Genomic DNA, 14,508 nt, shown 5'->3' with positions numbered 1-14,508 from the left:
GCAGAATTTAAAAAAAAACTATCTAAGAATTTTCTCTTTTAATTTTGGGAAAGGTGAGTTTGATTTTCTAGGAAATAATTAACATTTTTGTTTCCTCCCCCTGGATGATGAAGGTGGGAAAAAACTAATTGAAATTTTTGTGGAGAAAATTGGCAATAACTCTGGCATTTAGTTTATATGCTGATATGAACTGAATGCCTGTCCGCACGTGTTGGGAATGTGAAATGGGTCTGTTAGTTATGCTGTGGAATTTTGTTATTTTTCCACGCACACACACACACCGATTATGCTAATCCTTAGGTGGGAGATATTAAGGTGGGTCGTCAAATGGAAAGGGGTTCTTGTAGTTTTCATATTTAATTAAACATTAATGAATATTGTAACCATTCAAATAAATAATATATTCAAACTGTTTACAATAAAACTCAAATAAAGAACAATTAAAAAAGCTGTAAGTTCGGGCGGACCGATCGTTGAATACCCTCCATCATGTGGAAAGATTTTGATAATTTTCAAAAAAATAAAATCCGTTAAAAATTCTGATCACATCTTAAAAATGCCGAATGTAGAAGATATATTATGGTCTATACGACGACGTGGACCTGCATAGCAACTTTTGTCATAAACCATTACAATATTTAAATGCGGAACTTCAATAAAAAATCGGTGAATAATGTAGCTAAAATCATTTAAATATCCAATATCGATAGGTACGGTTACAATGGGGCTATACGAAGACGTACTCCTGCACAGACAATTTTCTGTCATAGGCTTTAGTATTCATTACGAACATCAAACTCCAAATTTGAAACAATTCCGGTAAATAATGTCGCTAAAATCATCAAAATACCGAATATCGGAGTATACTGTTATATGGGGGCTATACGAAGACGTGAACCTGCACAGACAATTTTCTGTTATAGGCTGTAGTATTCATTACGAACTTCAAATGCCAAATTTGAAACCATTCCGGACAAAAATGTCGCTAAAATCGTCTAAATACAGAATATCGGGAGGTACCGTTGTATGGGAGGGGTATTCATTACGAACTTCAAATGCCACATTTGAAACAATTCCGTTGAAAAATGTCGCCAAAATCATCAAAATATGGAATATCGGAGGGACCTGCACAGACAATTTTCTGTTATATAGTTATAGTATTCTGTTTCCCATTACGAACTTCAAATACCTAATTTGAAATAGTTCCGGTAAATAATGTCGCTAAATCATCAAAATACCGAATGTCGGGAGGTACCGTTATATGGGGGCTATACGAAGACGTGGACCTGCACAGACAATTTTCTGTCATAGGCTGAAGTACCCAATACGAACTTCAAATACCAAATTTGAAACAATTCCGTTAAATAATGTCGCTAAAATCATGAAAATACCGCATATCGGGAGGTACCAAAACGTGGACCTACATGACCCATTTTGAATATCAAAAGTCCTGCGGACATAATACCAATTTGAGTGAAATTTTATAAACCTACTTCATTTCGTTCGGAAGATAGAGTGATTTCCACAGACGGACGGACATCGCTAAATCGACATAGAATTTTATGGTGATAAAGAATATATATACTTTGTGGGGTCAAAAATGTATATTTCGAGGTGTTACAAACGGAATGATAAACTTTATACACCCTCCATGCTATGATGGAGAGTATAAAAATAATAGAACATCATTATTTGGGACACCGACGTTAAAAAATAATCTCCAATTAATAATTAAAAATTGAAAAAAATATATATTTTTCTATTACATTTTCCAACCCATTCCATTGTACCCGCCCCTAATTACCCAAAACTATTTGAAATCATTAAAATAAATTTCAATTCTATTTTGCACAAAGTACTACAAGATCATTACGCGTTTTCAGCCAATAACAACTACAACAACAATTAAATAACCCCAACTGATAATAAAATAAACAACAATTAATGGGTGCGTAAAAATATCGACAGACTTACTGACGGAACCTCAGCCGAAAAGCAGGCCACATGTGGCAAAAGGAATTTCGTAGTTGATAATTCACGTCACCACGTCGTTCGGATTGAAATATTCACTTATGTACATATTTATTATACAGAAGATTCGATTTCATTTGTTTAGATTTGAAAATAATTGTGTTTTTTTATTTTTGATTTGACAAACGATGAAAGGATGACGCCACAATTGACCAATCACAGCGTGTCCAATGAGATGACACAGCGACTTCCAGCAGCCATCACTCAGATAATGAGTATTTGATTTGAAAATAAGCGAGTAGTTTTAATCAAATATTAGATTTATATGTTTGTACTTAAGTGCGCACGTGTGTTTGTACTTTGAAAAAAGATTGATTAATTGATAACAGCTCCAGTTATTCCAAATTATTCTATTTTCGAAACTTTAAATCTTCGAACGACGAGAATTTTTTAAATTTTAATTAAGGAACGGAAAATTAGGGTTTAAACACTTTAATTGTCCAAAGGTTCATTATCAAGTAATGAATTACCAAGTAATGTAAAACGGTGTTATAGAGTGTGCACGTCCTAGATCATTGTTTTGGATTTCATAGGCTGTAGTACCCAATTCGAACTTCAAACACCAAATTTTAAACAATTCCAGTGAATAATATGGCTAAAATCATCAAAATACTTAACATCGGGAGGTGCCGTTATATGGAGGCTATACGAAGACGTGGACCTGCACCAACAATTTTCTGTCATAGGCTGTAGCATCCATTACGAAAATCAAATGCCAAATTTGAAACAATTTTGGTGAATTTAGTCGCTAAAATCAACAAAGTACCGAATATCGGGAGGTACCGTTATATGAGGGCTATACCAAAACGTGGACCTACATGGCTCATTTTCAATACCAAAAGTCCTGCAGACATAATATTCATTTGAGTAAAATTTTATCAATCTTGTTCGGAAGCTAGACTGATGTCCACAGATGGACGGACATAGAATTTTATGCTGCTACCATTCGAAAGGAACTTAAACTATTTCAAAAAAAAAATTCCGTCGAAAATTTTCGCTCAAATGAAAACCTTTGTATGGGGGCTATACGAAGACGTGGTGCTGCATAAATAATTTTTTGTCATAAGCTGTAGTACTGATTCCGAACTTCACATACGAAATTCAAAACAATTCCGGTGAATAATGTCGTTACTATCATGGAAATACCCAATATCTGGAGGTACCATTATATAGGTGCTATACTTAAACATGGACCTATATAGACGATTGTCTTCCTGGGGGTAAAGTACACACAGGGAACTCCTTGTGTGGATTTTCATGCAATTCCATAGAAACATTTGCCTACAATAATCAAAAAACCGAATATCGGTAGGAATCGCTGTATAAGAGATGTACGATTTCGTGGACCTATACAGGGTGAGATGAAAAAAGTGCAACCAACTACCGACTGCTGTCATTTCTAAGCCACTCTCCCGACAGCTGTTAAAATTATTCCAGTGACAGCTCATTATATTCTTTACAAGCGTATAAAAACATTCTGGTGGGAATTTTCATGGAAGAAAGTTATTCGTGATGGAATTCAAGCGTGATAGTGTGATTTCTTTATATTTGGCTGGAAAACCACAAGTGGCTATCGTTAGAGCACTCCAGCATTTAAATGTGAATAAATCTTCGTTACCGTGATACTGATAGCGTAGCCCGACGTAAAGGAAATGGACGGAAGAAAACAGCAACATCAGCAGAAATCGTTCGAAAAGTAAAGAAGCTACTTGATCGATTCGTGAGCTGAACATATCGCAATATTCCATTTGACAAATATTGAAAAATAAGCTCGGGGTAAAGCCATTGAAATTCCAAAAAGTGCAAGAACTTACACCACAACAGAAAGAAAATAGACTCAAAAGAGCCGAATTTGGTTTTCTCCGATGAGAAAACATTCGTTGTCCAGCAGTTTGTAAACAAACAAAATGATCGTCTTTACTTACCAAAGAGGTCAGATGAAAATGTGCACCTTCGTTTGGCCACCAGAACTCAAGCGCCGGCTATGGTGATGGTGTGGGCCGCCATAACAGCCGATGGTCGCTCTGCGCTCGAATTAATCGACCGTGACATCAGAATAAATGCCGAATAGTTTCGCGAAAATATTAATTAATTATTAAAGCCTTGGACACGCAAACATTTTGGCCGCAGACTTTGGACATTCCAAAAGGACTCAGCACCATCGCACTCAGCTGTGGCAGGAGTATTTTGGAAAGCAAGATTGGCAAAAAAAAATACCAAAGTGTCGATCACTTCAAGCAAGCGCTTCGCCGTTAATGGGCCAAAATACAGCAGACCGACATTCGGGCAGCGGGTGACGGTTTCATTGGCCGTTTGAAGGCCATAATTCGTGATTCAAAATTTTCCAAGTCAAAATTTGGCAGAACAATTTGTATTGTGTCTAGGATGATTGGTATTACATATTACGGTACCTCCCGATATTTGGTATCTTCATGATTTTTACAATATTTTTTCACCGATTTGTCTAAAAATTGGAACTTGTAAGGTCATAACGAGTTTTTAAGCTCCGATGGCGAAACTTTGTATGTATTTGTCCACGTTTTTTGTATAGCCCCACATAATGGTACCTTCGGATATTCAGTATTTTGAAGATTTTTGCCACATTTTTCCACGGATTTGTCTAAAAAGTGGTATTTGTAGTTCATAATGGTTTCTAGATCCGGTAGGGCAAAAATGTATAGCCCCCATGGAACGGTACCTTGGTATTTATTTGTAGTTCGCAATGGGTTTATGATTTTTTGAAAAGTTGAGCTGCATTATCCAAACGGTCTTACTGGATTTTGTAGTTTAAATGGAACAGGTAGTCAAAGTTCGAACTAAATGTCTTTTACTTGTTTTTTGTGTTGCACAGTGTTTTGGTTTTGAGTGATTTTTTTAATTGATGTCAACTGCGTTCTTCTATTTCTGGTGAAGCCTTTAGTTGGACTTTCCATGATTAGCGATAATACGGTCATGGAAAATTTCCCATTGGAAAATCCTTTCATCATTGCCGTCCAATGACTACCTGAACCTACTAAAAATCCAGATGCTTGAATTCTCAGGAAATTTTAATAATTTGGAAATCTCAAATCATTAAATGTGTCATATGCTATTCTATAGACATTAGTCGCTTTTGACACTTCAGAGGAGTATATGAAGGATGTGATTTCTTTGAGATTATATTAAAACAATTGAAAATATGTTGTCTCCTGTGGAATAAAACATTGAATAACAATTATATTAAGAGCTAAATAACTAAATTGATTACACCAGTTTATGAATATGAGATACGATGTAATATCCAATAAAAATTATTTAAAAACTACTGCCGAGACTATTACTAAAAATCAGATAATCAAATTAAAAATTTTTCATAGAGGAAATGTTCTCCGTAAGACTTCGCAAACTCTCAGTGACTCAAATTTAAAAATTTGTGAAAGAAAATAGAAATAATTTGAAAAAATATTATTTTAAAAGAAAATTTAATTAATTATACCCTCAGCCATATAACTAGAGAGGGTATATATCATTCGATACGGCCAAAACGTGCCTCATCGAAATAAAGGTTTAAGACCCTAGGTCTCTTTGAACCAAATCCGTTTCTGGACATTTAGAGTCGATCTAGCGATGTCCGTCATGCCCCATGAAAGGTCAAAAGTTGGGATAATCTTAACTCAAGGCTGGGGGTATAAATCTGTCGGCAAAACCGATACTATTTTACTTATTTTTTATATCGACACATTTGATGGTATACCTTCATAATCAAATTTCCAGGAATTCTTTCTTACCTGGCTTAGAGCAACCTTTCTTTTGTAGAAATTTCCCAGATTGCAAGGAATTTTTGTGAAAACAGAATGGATTAGCATATCTTGATTTATTTAGCCCACTCAGCTACAGTTTCCCAAATGGAAAATCGCCGCAACGAAGGCAACGACTCTTCCGACATCTTCTTGTGTGGCAAACACATTCATCCATACATTATTCATGAACATATGCCGCCTGTGTGAAGATCGCTCGTATCGTGGCGTACGTGCAGCACCATCGGCTGGTTAGCCGATGAACGAGTCGTTAGGTGGAGGTGGTTGTGCTGTGAGATGACTATAAAACCGGCAAGCTTGGCACAGTCGCACGCAAATCTCGAACAGAGATTTAAACCGCTTTGTGGCAGTTATTTGAAAGGTCCTTAAGATTCCCGCTAAGAGCAAAGGTGATCTCATTGCTTATCAATTTCACCAAAAAAGAGCTTAAAATAAAAATACAAAAAAAGTCCATTCGCCAGGCCATCAATGCTTTATGGACGAGTGAACCCGCAATCAATGCTGTTTCTAACTGAACCTTAACAAGAAAAAAAGAAGAAATTCTTCGTTTTTGGGCTACGTGATGATGCTCCACTGAGGTAGGATATCCACAAATCTTTGGATGCCATTGGCAAAACGATTTACGTCTCACGTTACCCACCCATCCAGAAAATACGTGGCGAATCTTGCCATCATCGGCACTCGTTTGAACTTTCTACACACTTTGGTTTGGTGTCCATTGGAACTCTTGACTTGCTGACGACGAAAATCACAGCAGCAGCAACAACAACAGCAACAGAAATCCATAATTTTCAAGTAATTTCGCTGCTTTCGTTTTATGTTGCCGGACTGGCTGGCCGAAGGTTTCGTGGCAGCCACCATCCATCATCGTCACCACCAGACCAGCACACACAGAGACCCACACACAGCCAGCCACAACGTTCTCTTGAGGCAGGCAACGCTGTCGTCGTTGTCGGTCGGTCATATCAGCCAACAAAACGGCCAGAGTCAGTTGTCGGCTTTTTGGTTTGAATCGATTCGATCAGTTTGCAATTTGCTGTGATTCGTGTATGTTTTATGATTCGGAAAGAATTCGCGCGCGCCACTCTTGAAAAAATATTTTCATTTCAAATCCATTTCGAAAATTCAATTTCTTGAATGAAAACGTGTAAAACTCAAAATCATTTTTAAGAAATAAATAAAAAAAAAAACACAATTTTTAAAAATAAAAAATACGATTTTAAAACATTTAAATTTTTTGTTTAATCACTCGAAGAGTGTTAAAGAAAAGAAGAAAAAAAAAGAAACCAACAAAAAGTATTTACCCAGAGATTAAGTGTCGCATTGTAAAAAGTGTTCGCTGTGCTCAATTATCGTGGTGTTTGACCCATTTTTTGGAATAAAATTTTCCTCTGAAAAATTAAGAAGAAGAGCGGCGAAACCTTTTGGATTATCTCTTGATTTCGAATTTGGATTACTGTGTTACCACAAAGAGGCATAAACATGAAGCTGTTTCCCCTATTCTTGGCCAGTAAGTATCGATTGTTTCAGAAGTGCATTATAAAAAAAAAAAAAAAAACAAAATATACATTTTTTTGTTGAATTGAATGATATAAATATGTGAATTAACCATCTGCAGAAAAATAATAGTTTTCGAAATAAAAAATTGAAAAAGTTGAAAAATATGAACTATTGGACTAAAAATGACAAAATATATTGAGACCCACACATTGATCTAATGGTGGAAAATTTCTAGAACTTAATGTTAAAAATGGATCAAACATAAAAAAAATAATATTAGGGAATTATAATTCTTTTTGAGAACAATAACCGACCTTCCATGTTTTATCCGCCTTTTACGGGAACATAAAATCTTTAACAATGCCAATTAGCCGGTGGTTAATTTTTCAGACATAATAACGCCAATGACTTTTCCTCCCAAAAAGAATGATATTATGTTGCCATACTTTAAGAGTGCAGAAAAACTCCGCTTTGTGGAAAATGTTTAATTTTTTTTTTTTGTTTGAAGTTTTGATTTCTCCATCACACATGGATTTTGTTGCACAGTGTAGTAATTTGATTTATAAAAAAAACATTTTGAAATATTGGTCAATTTTTGCCAAATTTAAAAGATTCGATTTTTAAAAAAATAAAATCTGTTAAAAATTCTGTTAAAACATTACTAAAATACCGAATGTAGCCGTTATATTAGGGTCTGTACGACGACGTGGACCTGCATAGGTAACTTTTGCCATGAGCGCATACAATATTCAAATGCGAAACTTAAAAAAAAAATCGGTGAATAATGTAGCTAAAAGCATCAAAATATCGAATATTGGGAGGTACCGTTATACGAAGAGATGGACCTGACACTGACAATTTTCTGTCTTAGACTGTAGTATCCGTTGCGAACTTCAAATACCAATTTTGAAACAATTATCATCAATATACCGAATATAAGGAGGTACCGTTATATGGGGGCTATACGAAGACGTGGACCTGCACAGACAATTTACTGTCATAGGCTGTAGTATCCATTACAAACTTCAAGTACCAAAATGTCAAACAATTCCGCTGAATAGTAGCGCTAAAATCATCAAAATACCAAATATCGCGAGGTGCCATTTTATAGGGGATATACGACAATTTTCTGTCATAGGCTGTAGTATCCATTACGAACCTCTAATACCAAATTTGAAACAATTGTTTTCGTTACGAACTTCAAATACTAAATATGAAACAATTGCGGTGAATAATGTCGCCAAAATCATCAAAATACCGAATATGGGGGGCTATACGAAGACGTGAACCTGCACAGACAATTGTCTGTCTTAGGCTGAAGTATCCTTTCCGAAATTCAAATACCAAATTTGAAACAATTCCGTTGAATAATGTCGCTAAAATCATCAAAGTAACGAATATCGGGAGGTACCGTTATATGGGGACTATACGAAGTCGTGGACCTGCACAGACAATTTTCCGTTACGAACTTCAAATACTAAATTTGAAACCATTTGATGATGTTAGCCACACTTTTCAATGGAATTGTCTTAAAATTCACACAAGTAGTTCCTTGTGAGTACTTCACCCCCTGAGAGAGAATTGTCTATACAGTACGGTACCCCCCGATATTCGGCATTTTTATGATTTTACCCACATTTTTCATCAGAATTGTCTGAAAATCCACACAAGGAGTTCCTTGTGGGTACTTTATACCTCGGCAGAGAATTATCTATATAGGTCCACGATATCGTATAGCCCTCATATAACGGTACCCCTGATATTCGGTATTTTGATATTTTTATTATTTTTCAACGGAATGACCACAAGGGGTTCTTTGAACACAAGGGGTTCTTTGTGAGCACTTTACCCCCCGACAGAGAATTCTCTATATAGGTTAACGATAACTTATAGCTCCCATATAACTATTCCCCGCGATATTCGGTATTTTGATGATTTTAGCCACATTTACCAATCGTATTGTCTGAAAATCCACACACGGAGTTCTTTGTGAGCACTTTACCCCTGAAACGGACAGCTTCATACTACCATAAATATTCACGATTTCAGCCTTATTATCCCTGAAACAATTATTTTATCCCTGAAACAATTATTATAGCCTAAAGCCTCTTCTAGCATTCCGTCAAAAATCCATGACCATAAACTCTCCTAATTTTATCTAAAACCCCACGATTATGGGTCATAGCCCCCCACCCCCAAAACATTCCCTAAAAAATTCACAATAACAATCACGAAAGTCCCTTCAAAATAATCCTGACATTTCAAGATTATGCTAAAAAGCCATGATTATTGAGATATCAGCCTATCCAAAGTTCTCCTCAAAATCGACAATAATAGCTTGCATTACCAATTGGTAATAATAACCCTTAGAGTCTCTTAAAAAATTCCATAAATTTATATATATGAAGGACACTTTTAGACATATGAAGGACATCTGTTGGGCTCAGGAAGAGGCAAAGCTACGATTTGTTTTTTTTACACGCATTATTTTGTTCGGTCTCATATTAGTTACTCTGGGTTCATAACAGTGTCCGCCGGATGGTCCACCTACATGACGATGTTTCCGAGTATTCACATTCATACGATCCGAATGAACACTGCTATCATTTTGATCGTCCCCATTTTGAAAATACTCCAAAAATCTGCAGTTTTATTAGCTCTTCGTTAAAAATACTGTTAACAAAAATATTTCCAAAAATATTTCTAAAAATCGAGGACTATATTTCACTATATTCCTGAGAGAATTGTAAAAAATAACTTCCTAAGTACAAGACCATAGCCCCAAAATATCTCCTAAATTCCCACAAAAACCCACCCACCATGTTAGGGAACATTTTACCTCAATAGGTTTGGTTTAGTTTGCCTCCATGCGTATTTTGTATAGCTATGCCTTTTCACTCTTCAAACCCTAAACATTTTACCATGATCCAATTTATGATTCATATAACTCCCAAACGTCCCTTAAATCATAGAATAGTTTCTAAAACAGATCATCGATCCATTAGTCATCTACTGTCAATCTTTTCCACTCTTAACTATTTGATATTCCGCACCAAATCCAAAAAAAACAATGTAATTATCAGCTGCTGGGAATACAAAATATGGAATTGGATAATGCGACATTTAAATGCAGCCGAGACCAATGATGAGGGAATTTATCATGGATTGAAATTCTCCGGCATTGCTGCCTGCCGCCACTAGGTCTGGGGGTCCGGTCTGTTTACAAAATTCAGTCGTAGAAGAAAATGTGCGTCATTGGCAGTCATGTGCGTCGTGTTTTCAGTTTTTTCTTCTTCTGCTTCTTTCTACAATAATGCAGTTTTTTTTTATGATGCTTCTCTGGGTGGTTGCGAGCAGATTGCATGACAAATAGGATTTCTACACAGGAGTGTATGTATGTAGATGTGTGCGTGTGCGTATGTGTAATTACTTAATCAAATCACAGAAATCCCATTAAAATATTTGTGTTTATTCCATGAACTCGACCATAAATCCCAATAATGGGTGTGTTTTAATTATTTCGAATAACAAAATAACAAATTGAAATACCACCACCACACACACCACTGCATCAAATTTCGTATTTCAATACTTTCAGCTATTGTTTTCAAAAATTTATTAAATTTCTCCGTTCTGACGACAGATATTTATTTTCGATCTGTCTTATCAGGAAATTATTCATTGATGATGATTTCATTTCATGTCACTGCCTGCCTGCCTGGCTGCCTGTGACTGCCTGCCTGCCTTGTGATTAGAAACGATCTGCGTAAATCCACATGTACATACATATGTATGTACGTATGTATGTACGTTTATAGTTGATAGTTGTCGGGTTCGTATGATTTGTTGGAACATTATTTTGTTTCATATTTGTTCTTCTCTGTCTCTGTGTCGTTCAAATAGAGGTCGGACATTGAACCCCCAGAATTCGCATAGTGAAATGGCCATGGAAAATTTTCAATACGTTTTGAAAACCTTGAGTTTTATTATTTTTTTTTTTTTTTTTTTTTTTGGCAAAAGAAATTGCGAACTTATTTGCTGATTTATTGATAGTTTTTTGGAAAACTAAAACACGTTCTATGTTTTCTCTACTTTGCGGGATAAACATGAAAATATAGAAATGCATGACGAGCTGTCTCCTATTTTTTTGTCGTTCACACATTTTTGTCGTTATTTTATTAATGTGTTGATTTTGAAAAAATATTGAAGGCGCTCTGTTTGAAGTATGTTGTTTTATAAAATATAAATAAAAAACAAATTATAAAAAATATCAGACGGTTTGCAGACGGATAAATAACTCAACCCATGATTTATTTATATACGTGTGTATACGAATCATATACAATCTATAGATATGACCTCCATTATAAAAAAAAATTATTAACAAAAAATCAAAATGTTTGGATACAAACATGCGACTTTATGACTTGTGACTTTTTGACAGGAATGTCTTGCATAAAGCCTTTGCAAAAAATATTTAAAAAGCACAATGACCTTTTTGCCCTGAAAGTCCTTGAAAGAAATATTCATAAAAAATTATATATTTTTAACAAAAACTTTTTGGATCCGCAATTATTGAGCAGGGAATAATAAAAATATTCTTAAAAATCGACATCCTTGAAGTAAAAATTTCCTTAAATCATCCCAAATTTTTGTCGCCACGACTCGTAACCACCAACATTTTGGCAGATATTTAAACAATTGAGATTCTTAAGAGTTTGAAAAATATTTTTGAATTTTTTTTGCACCTAGCGTAAGCAACTACACGGGAATTTTTAGGAGAGGGTGGGCAAGTGTTTTCCATTGTATGGGATTCAGAGTTTTTCAAAATTTCGGCCGAGAAATAAAAAAGAAAAATACTCCTAATACATACTCCTATATGTTTCACTCTCTGCTATACTTCTAGTGTAAGGACTTCCGGGAGTAGAAAAAATCAAGTACACTCTATTTTTCGATTTCACTCGAATATGAACGGATTTTAGTCTCGCTCTTGCATGGTACCCGAGTTTTCGTCATACCGTTGATAGCATTGTCGAGCATGTGTAGAAAGAAAGCATTGCTGTACAGAAATTCCTCCGGATTCCTGTTTCTGCTGGTTTGGGCTTTTGTACATAAATTATCCTCCACTCTTAGAGTAAACTCTTACTCGAGTACTTCGACTCCCATTTCTCCAAACAGGGGTAACTCCTCGAATAATTCATGATATACCCTACAAAGTATACACAGGGAGAGATGAAAAAAAAAACTGCAACAAAGTCAAACGCCATAATTTTTACGTATTTTTATTATAAATTTTATTGAATGAAAGCAAAAAATGTCGGAAATAGTAACAAATTTTAGAATAAGTTTAGATTTGTTCGAATTGGTCACCGTTGGCACGAATTATGGCCCTCAAACGGCCAGAGAAACCGTCACGTGCGGCTCGAATGTTGCTCTGTGGTATTTTGGCACATTCCCGGTGAACCGCTTGCTTGAGGTGATCGACACTTTGGTATTTTTTGGTGCCAACGGATTGGTATCCGGAGATTTTGGTGGCCATTGAGCGCTGGAAATGAAGTGAGGAACCTCGCTTTGTAACCATTCTTATGTGGCGGTTCTGAGTTCGATGGTGCTGAGTCCTGTTGGAATGTCCAAGGTCTGCGGCCAAAATGTTTGCGAGTCCAAGGCTTTAATACACCCTCCAGAATATTTTCGCGATAATATTCGGCATTTATTCTGACGCCACAGTCGATTAATACGAGCGGAGAGCGACCATCGGCTGTTATGGCGGCCCACACTATCACCTTGCCGGCGCTTGAGTTCTGGTGGCCAACCGAAGGGGCACATTTTCAGCTGACCCCTTGGGCAAGTAAACATGCTCATTTTGTTTGTTTACAAACTGCTGGACAACGAATGTTTTCTCATCGGAGAAAACCAAATTCGGCTTCGGCCAAACGAAGCAACTCTTTAGCTATTTTGAGTCTATTTTATTTCTGTTGCGGTGTAAGTTCTTGCACTTTTAGGAATATCAATGGCTTTACCCCGAGCTAATTTTTAAATATTCGCCGAATGGAATATTGCGATTTGTTCAGCTCACGATCCATTTTTTGGCCACTGCGACGCGGGTTTCGATTAAGTCGCATCTTTATTTTGAACAACTTCTGCTGATGTTTCTGTTTTTTCCGTCCACTTCCTTGACGTCGGGCTAGGCTACCAGTATCACGGTAAAGAGCGATGGTACTAGACACAAAAGAACACACACAGTTAAATGCTGGAGATAGCCACTTGTGGTTTTCAAGCCAAATATAAGGAAATCACACTTAAATTCCATCACGAATAACTATTTTTCCGGAAAATTCTCACCATAATGCTTTTGTACGCTTGTGAGTAATATAATGAGCTGTCACTGGAATAATTTTAACAGCTATCGGAAGAGTGGCTTGGAAATGACAGCGGTCTAGAGTTGGTTGCAAATTTTTCATATTACCCTGTATATAAACCCATAATTTTTGACACTCAAATTTTTAATTCAAGATTGATAATTATTGTAAAGCCTTTCTGTGTTGAGCTTTTAATTGAATGATATTCGATTTCGACATTTTAGATATTTTCTTGATATTGCTTACAATTAATTAATAATTTTTCCTTCTTTATTTTTTTTCAGTGGCCATCTTCGTCATTTCTTTCGTGAACTCAGCTCCAGCACCTGGAGACACGGAATGTGAATTCAATTGTGATCTGCAGGACTATAAGCCAGTGTGTGGCACAGATGATAGCGGTGATACCAAAACCTTCAACAACATGTGCATAATCAAGACAGAGAATTGTTTGCGAAAGACCTGTAAGTATTTGACATTCACACGAAGATTAAATATTCTAAAAAGTTCTCAAAAATTGTTAAACAAAAAAGATCTATGACAATTTAAATTTCATTTAAAATTAACAAAAATTGATGGAATAGAATAAAGAACTAAAATTCAATGCACTTTTCTTTCTCTTCACAGCATACCAGAAAACCGGCGACGGAGATTGTCCATAAAAACTCGAGATGACCCAGTGCTTTACTTCTTAATTTTAACTTTAAACATTTTCGAAATATTACTATCATATCGTAATTAACTTTTATTCTTATTATACTTTAATTTAAACTACATGTCGCTTTAGTTCTAAGATCAGTCAAAAACAATCGAACAATCGCTTG

At 35.8% G+C, this 14,508-nt stretch overlaps 1 protein-coding gene across 1 annotated transcript; it reads left to right on the top strand.

The window, feature by feature from the left end:
• Nucleotides 1-6,132: 6,132 nt before the first annotated feature.
• Nucleotides 6,133-14,349, top strand: LOC131801514 (vasotab-like). Its single transcript, XM_059120273.1, has 3 exons — nucleotides 6,133-7,338; nucleotides 13,972-14,148; nucleotides 14,312-14,349. Exons 1-3 carry the CDS (start codon nucleotides 7,311-7,313, stop codon nucleotides 14,344-14,346), a joined length of 240 nt encoding a protein of 79 aa, XP_058976256.1. The 5' UTR covers nucleotides 6,133-7,310; the 3' UTR covers nucleotides 14,347-14,349.
• Nucleotides 14,350-14,508: the final 159 nt, after the last annotated feature.

Source organism: Musca domestica, unplaced genomic scaffold (genome assembly GCF_030504385.1).
Source record: "Musca domestica strain aabys unplaced genomic scaffold, Musca_domestica.polishedcontigs.V.1.1 164, whole genome shotgun sequence".
In the NCBI taxonomy this organism is placed as follows: Eukaryota; Metazoa; Arthropoda; class Insecta; order Diptera; family Muscidae; genus Musca; species Musca domestica.
Note: the sequence above shows the minus strand (reverse complement) of the source record. Positions and strands in the feature narration are given on the sequence as shown.

Bases quoted from the DNA above. Each gene is read 5' to 3' on its own strand.
- LOC131801514 (XM_059120273.1), top strand. From the start codon at position 7,311: ATGAAGCTGTTTCCCCTATTCTTGGCCA. The intron at 7,339-13,971 runs GTAAGTATCGAT...ATTTTTTTTCAG, and splicing joins GTTTCCCCTATTCTTGGCCA to TGGCCATCTTCGTCATTTCT. The intron at 14,149-14,311 runs GTAAGTATTTGA...TTCTCTTCACAG, and splicing joins GAATTGTTTGCGAAAGACCT to CATACCAGAAAACCGGCGAC.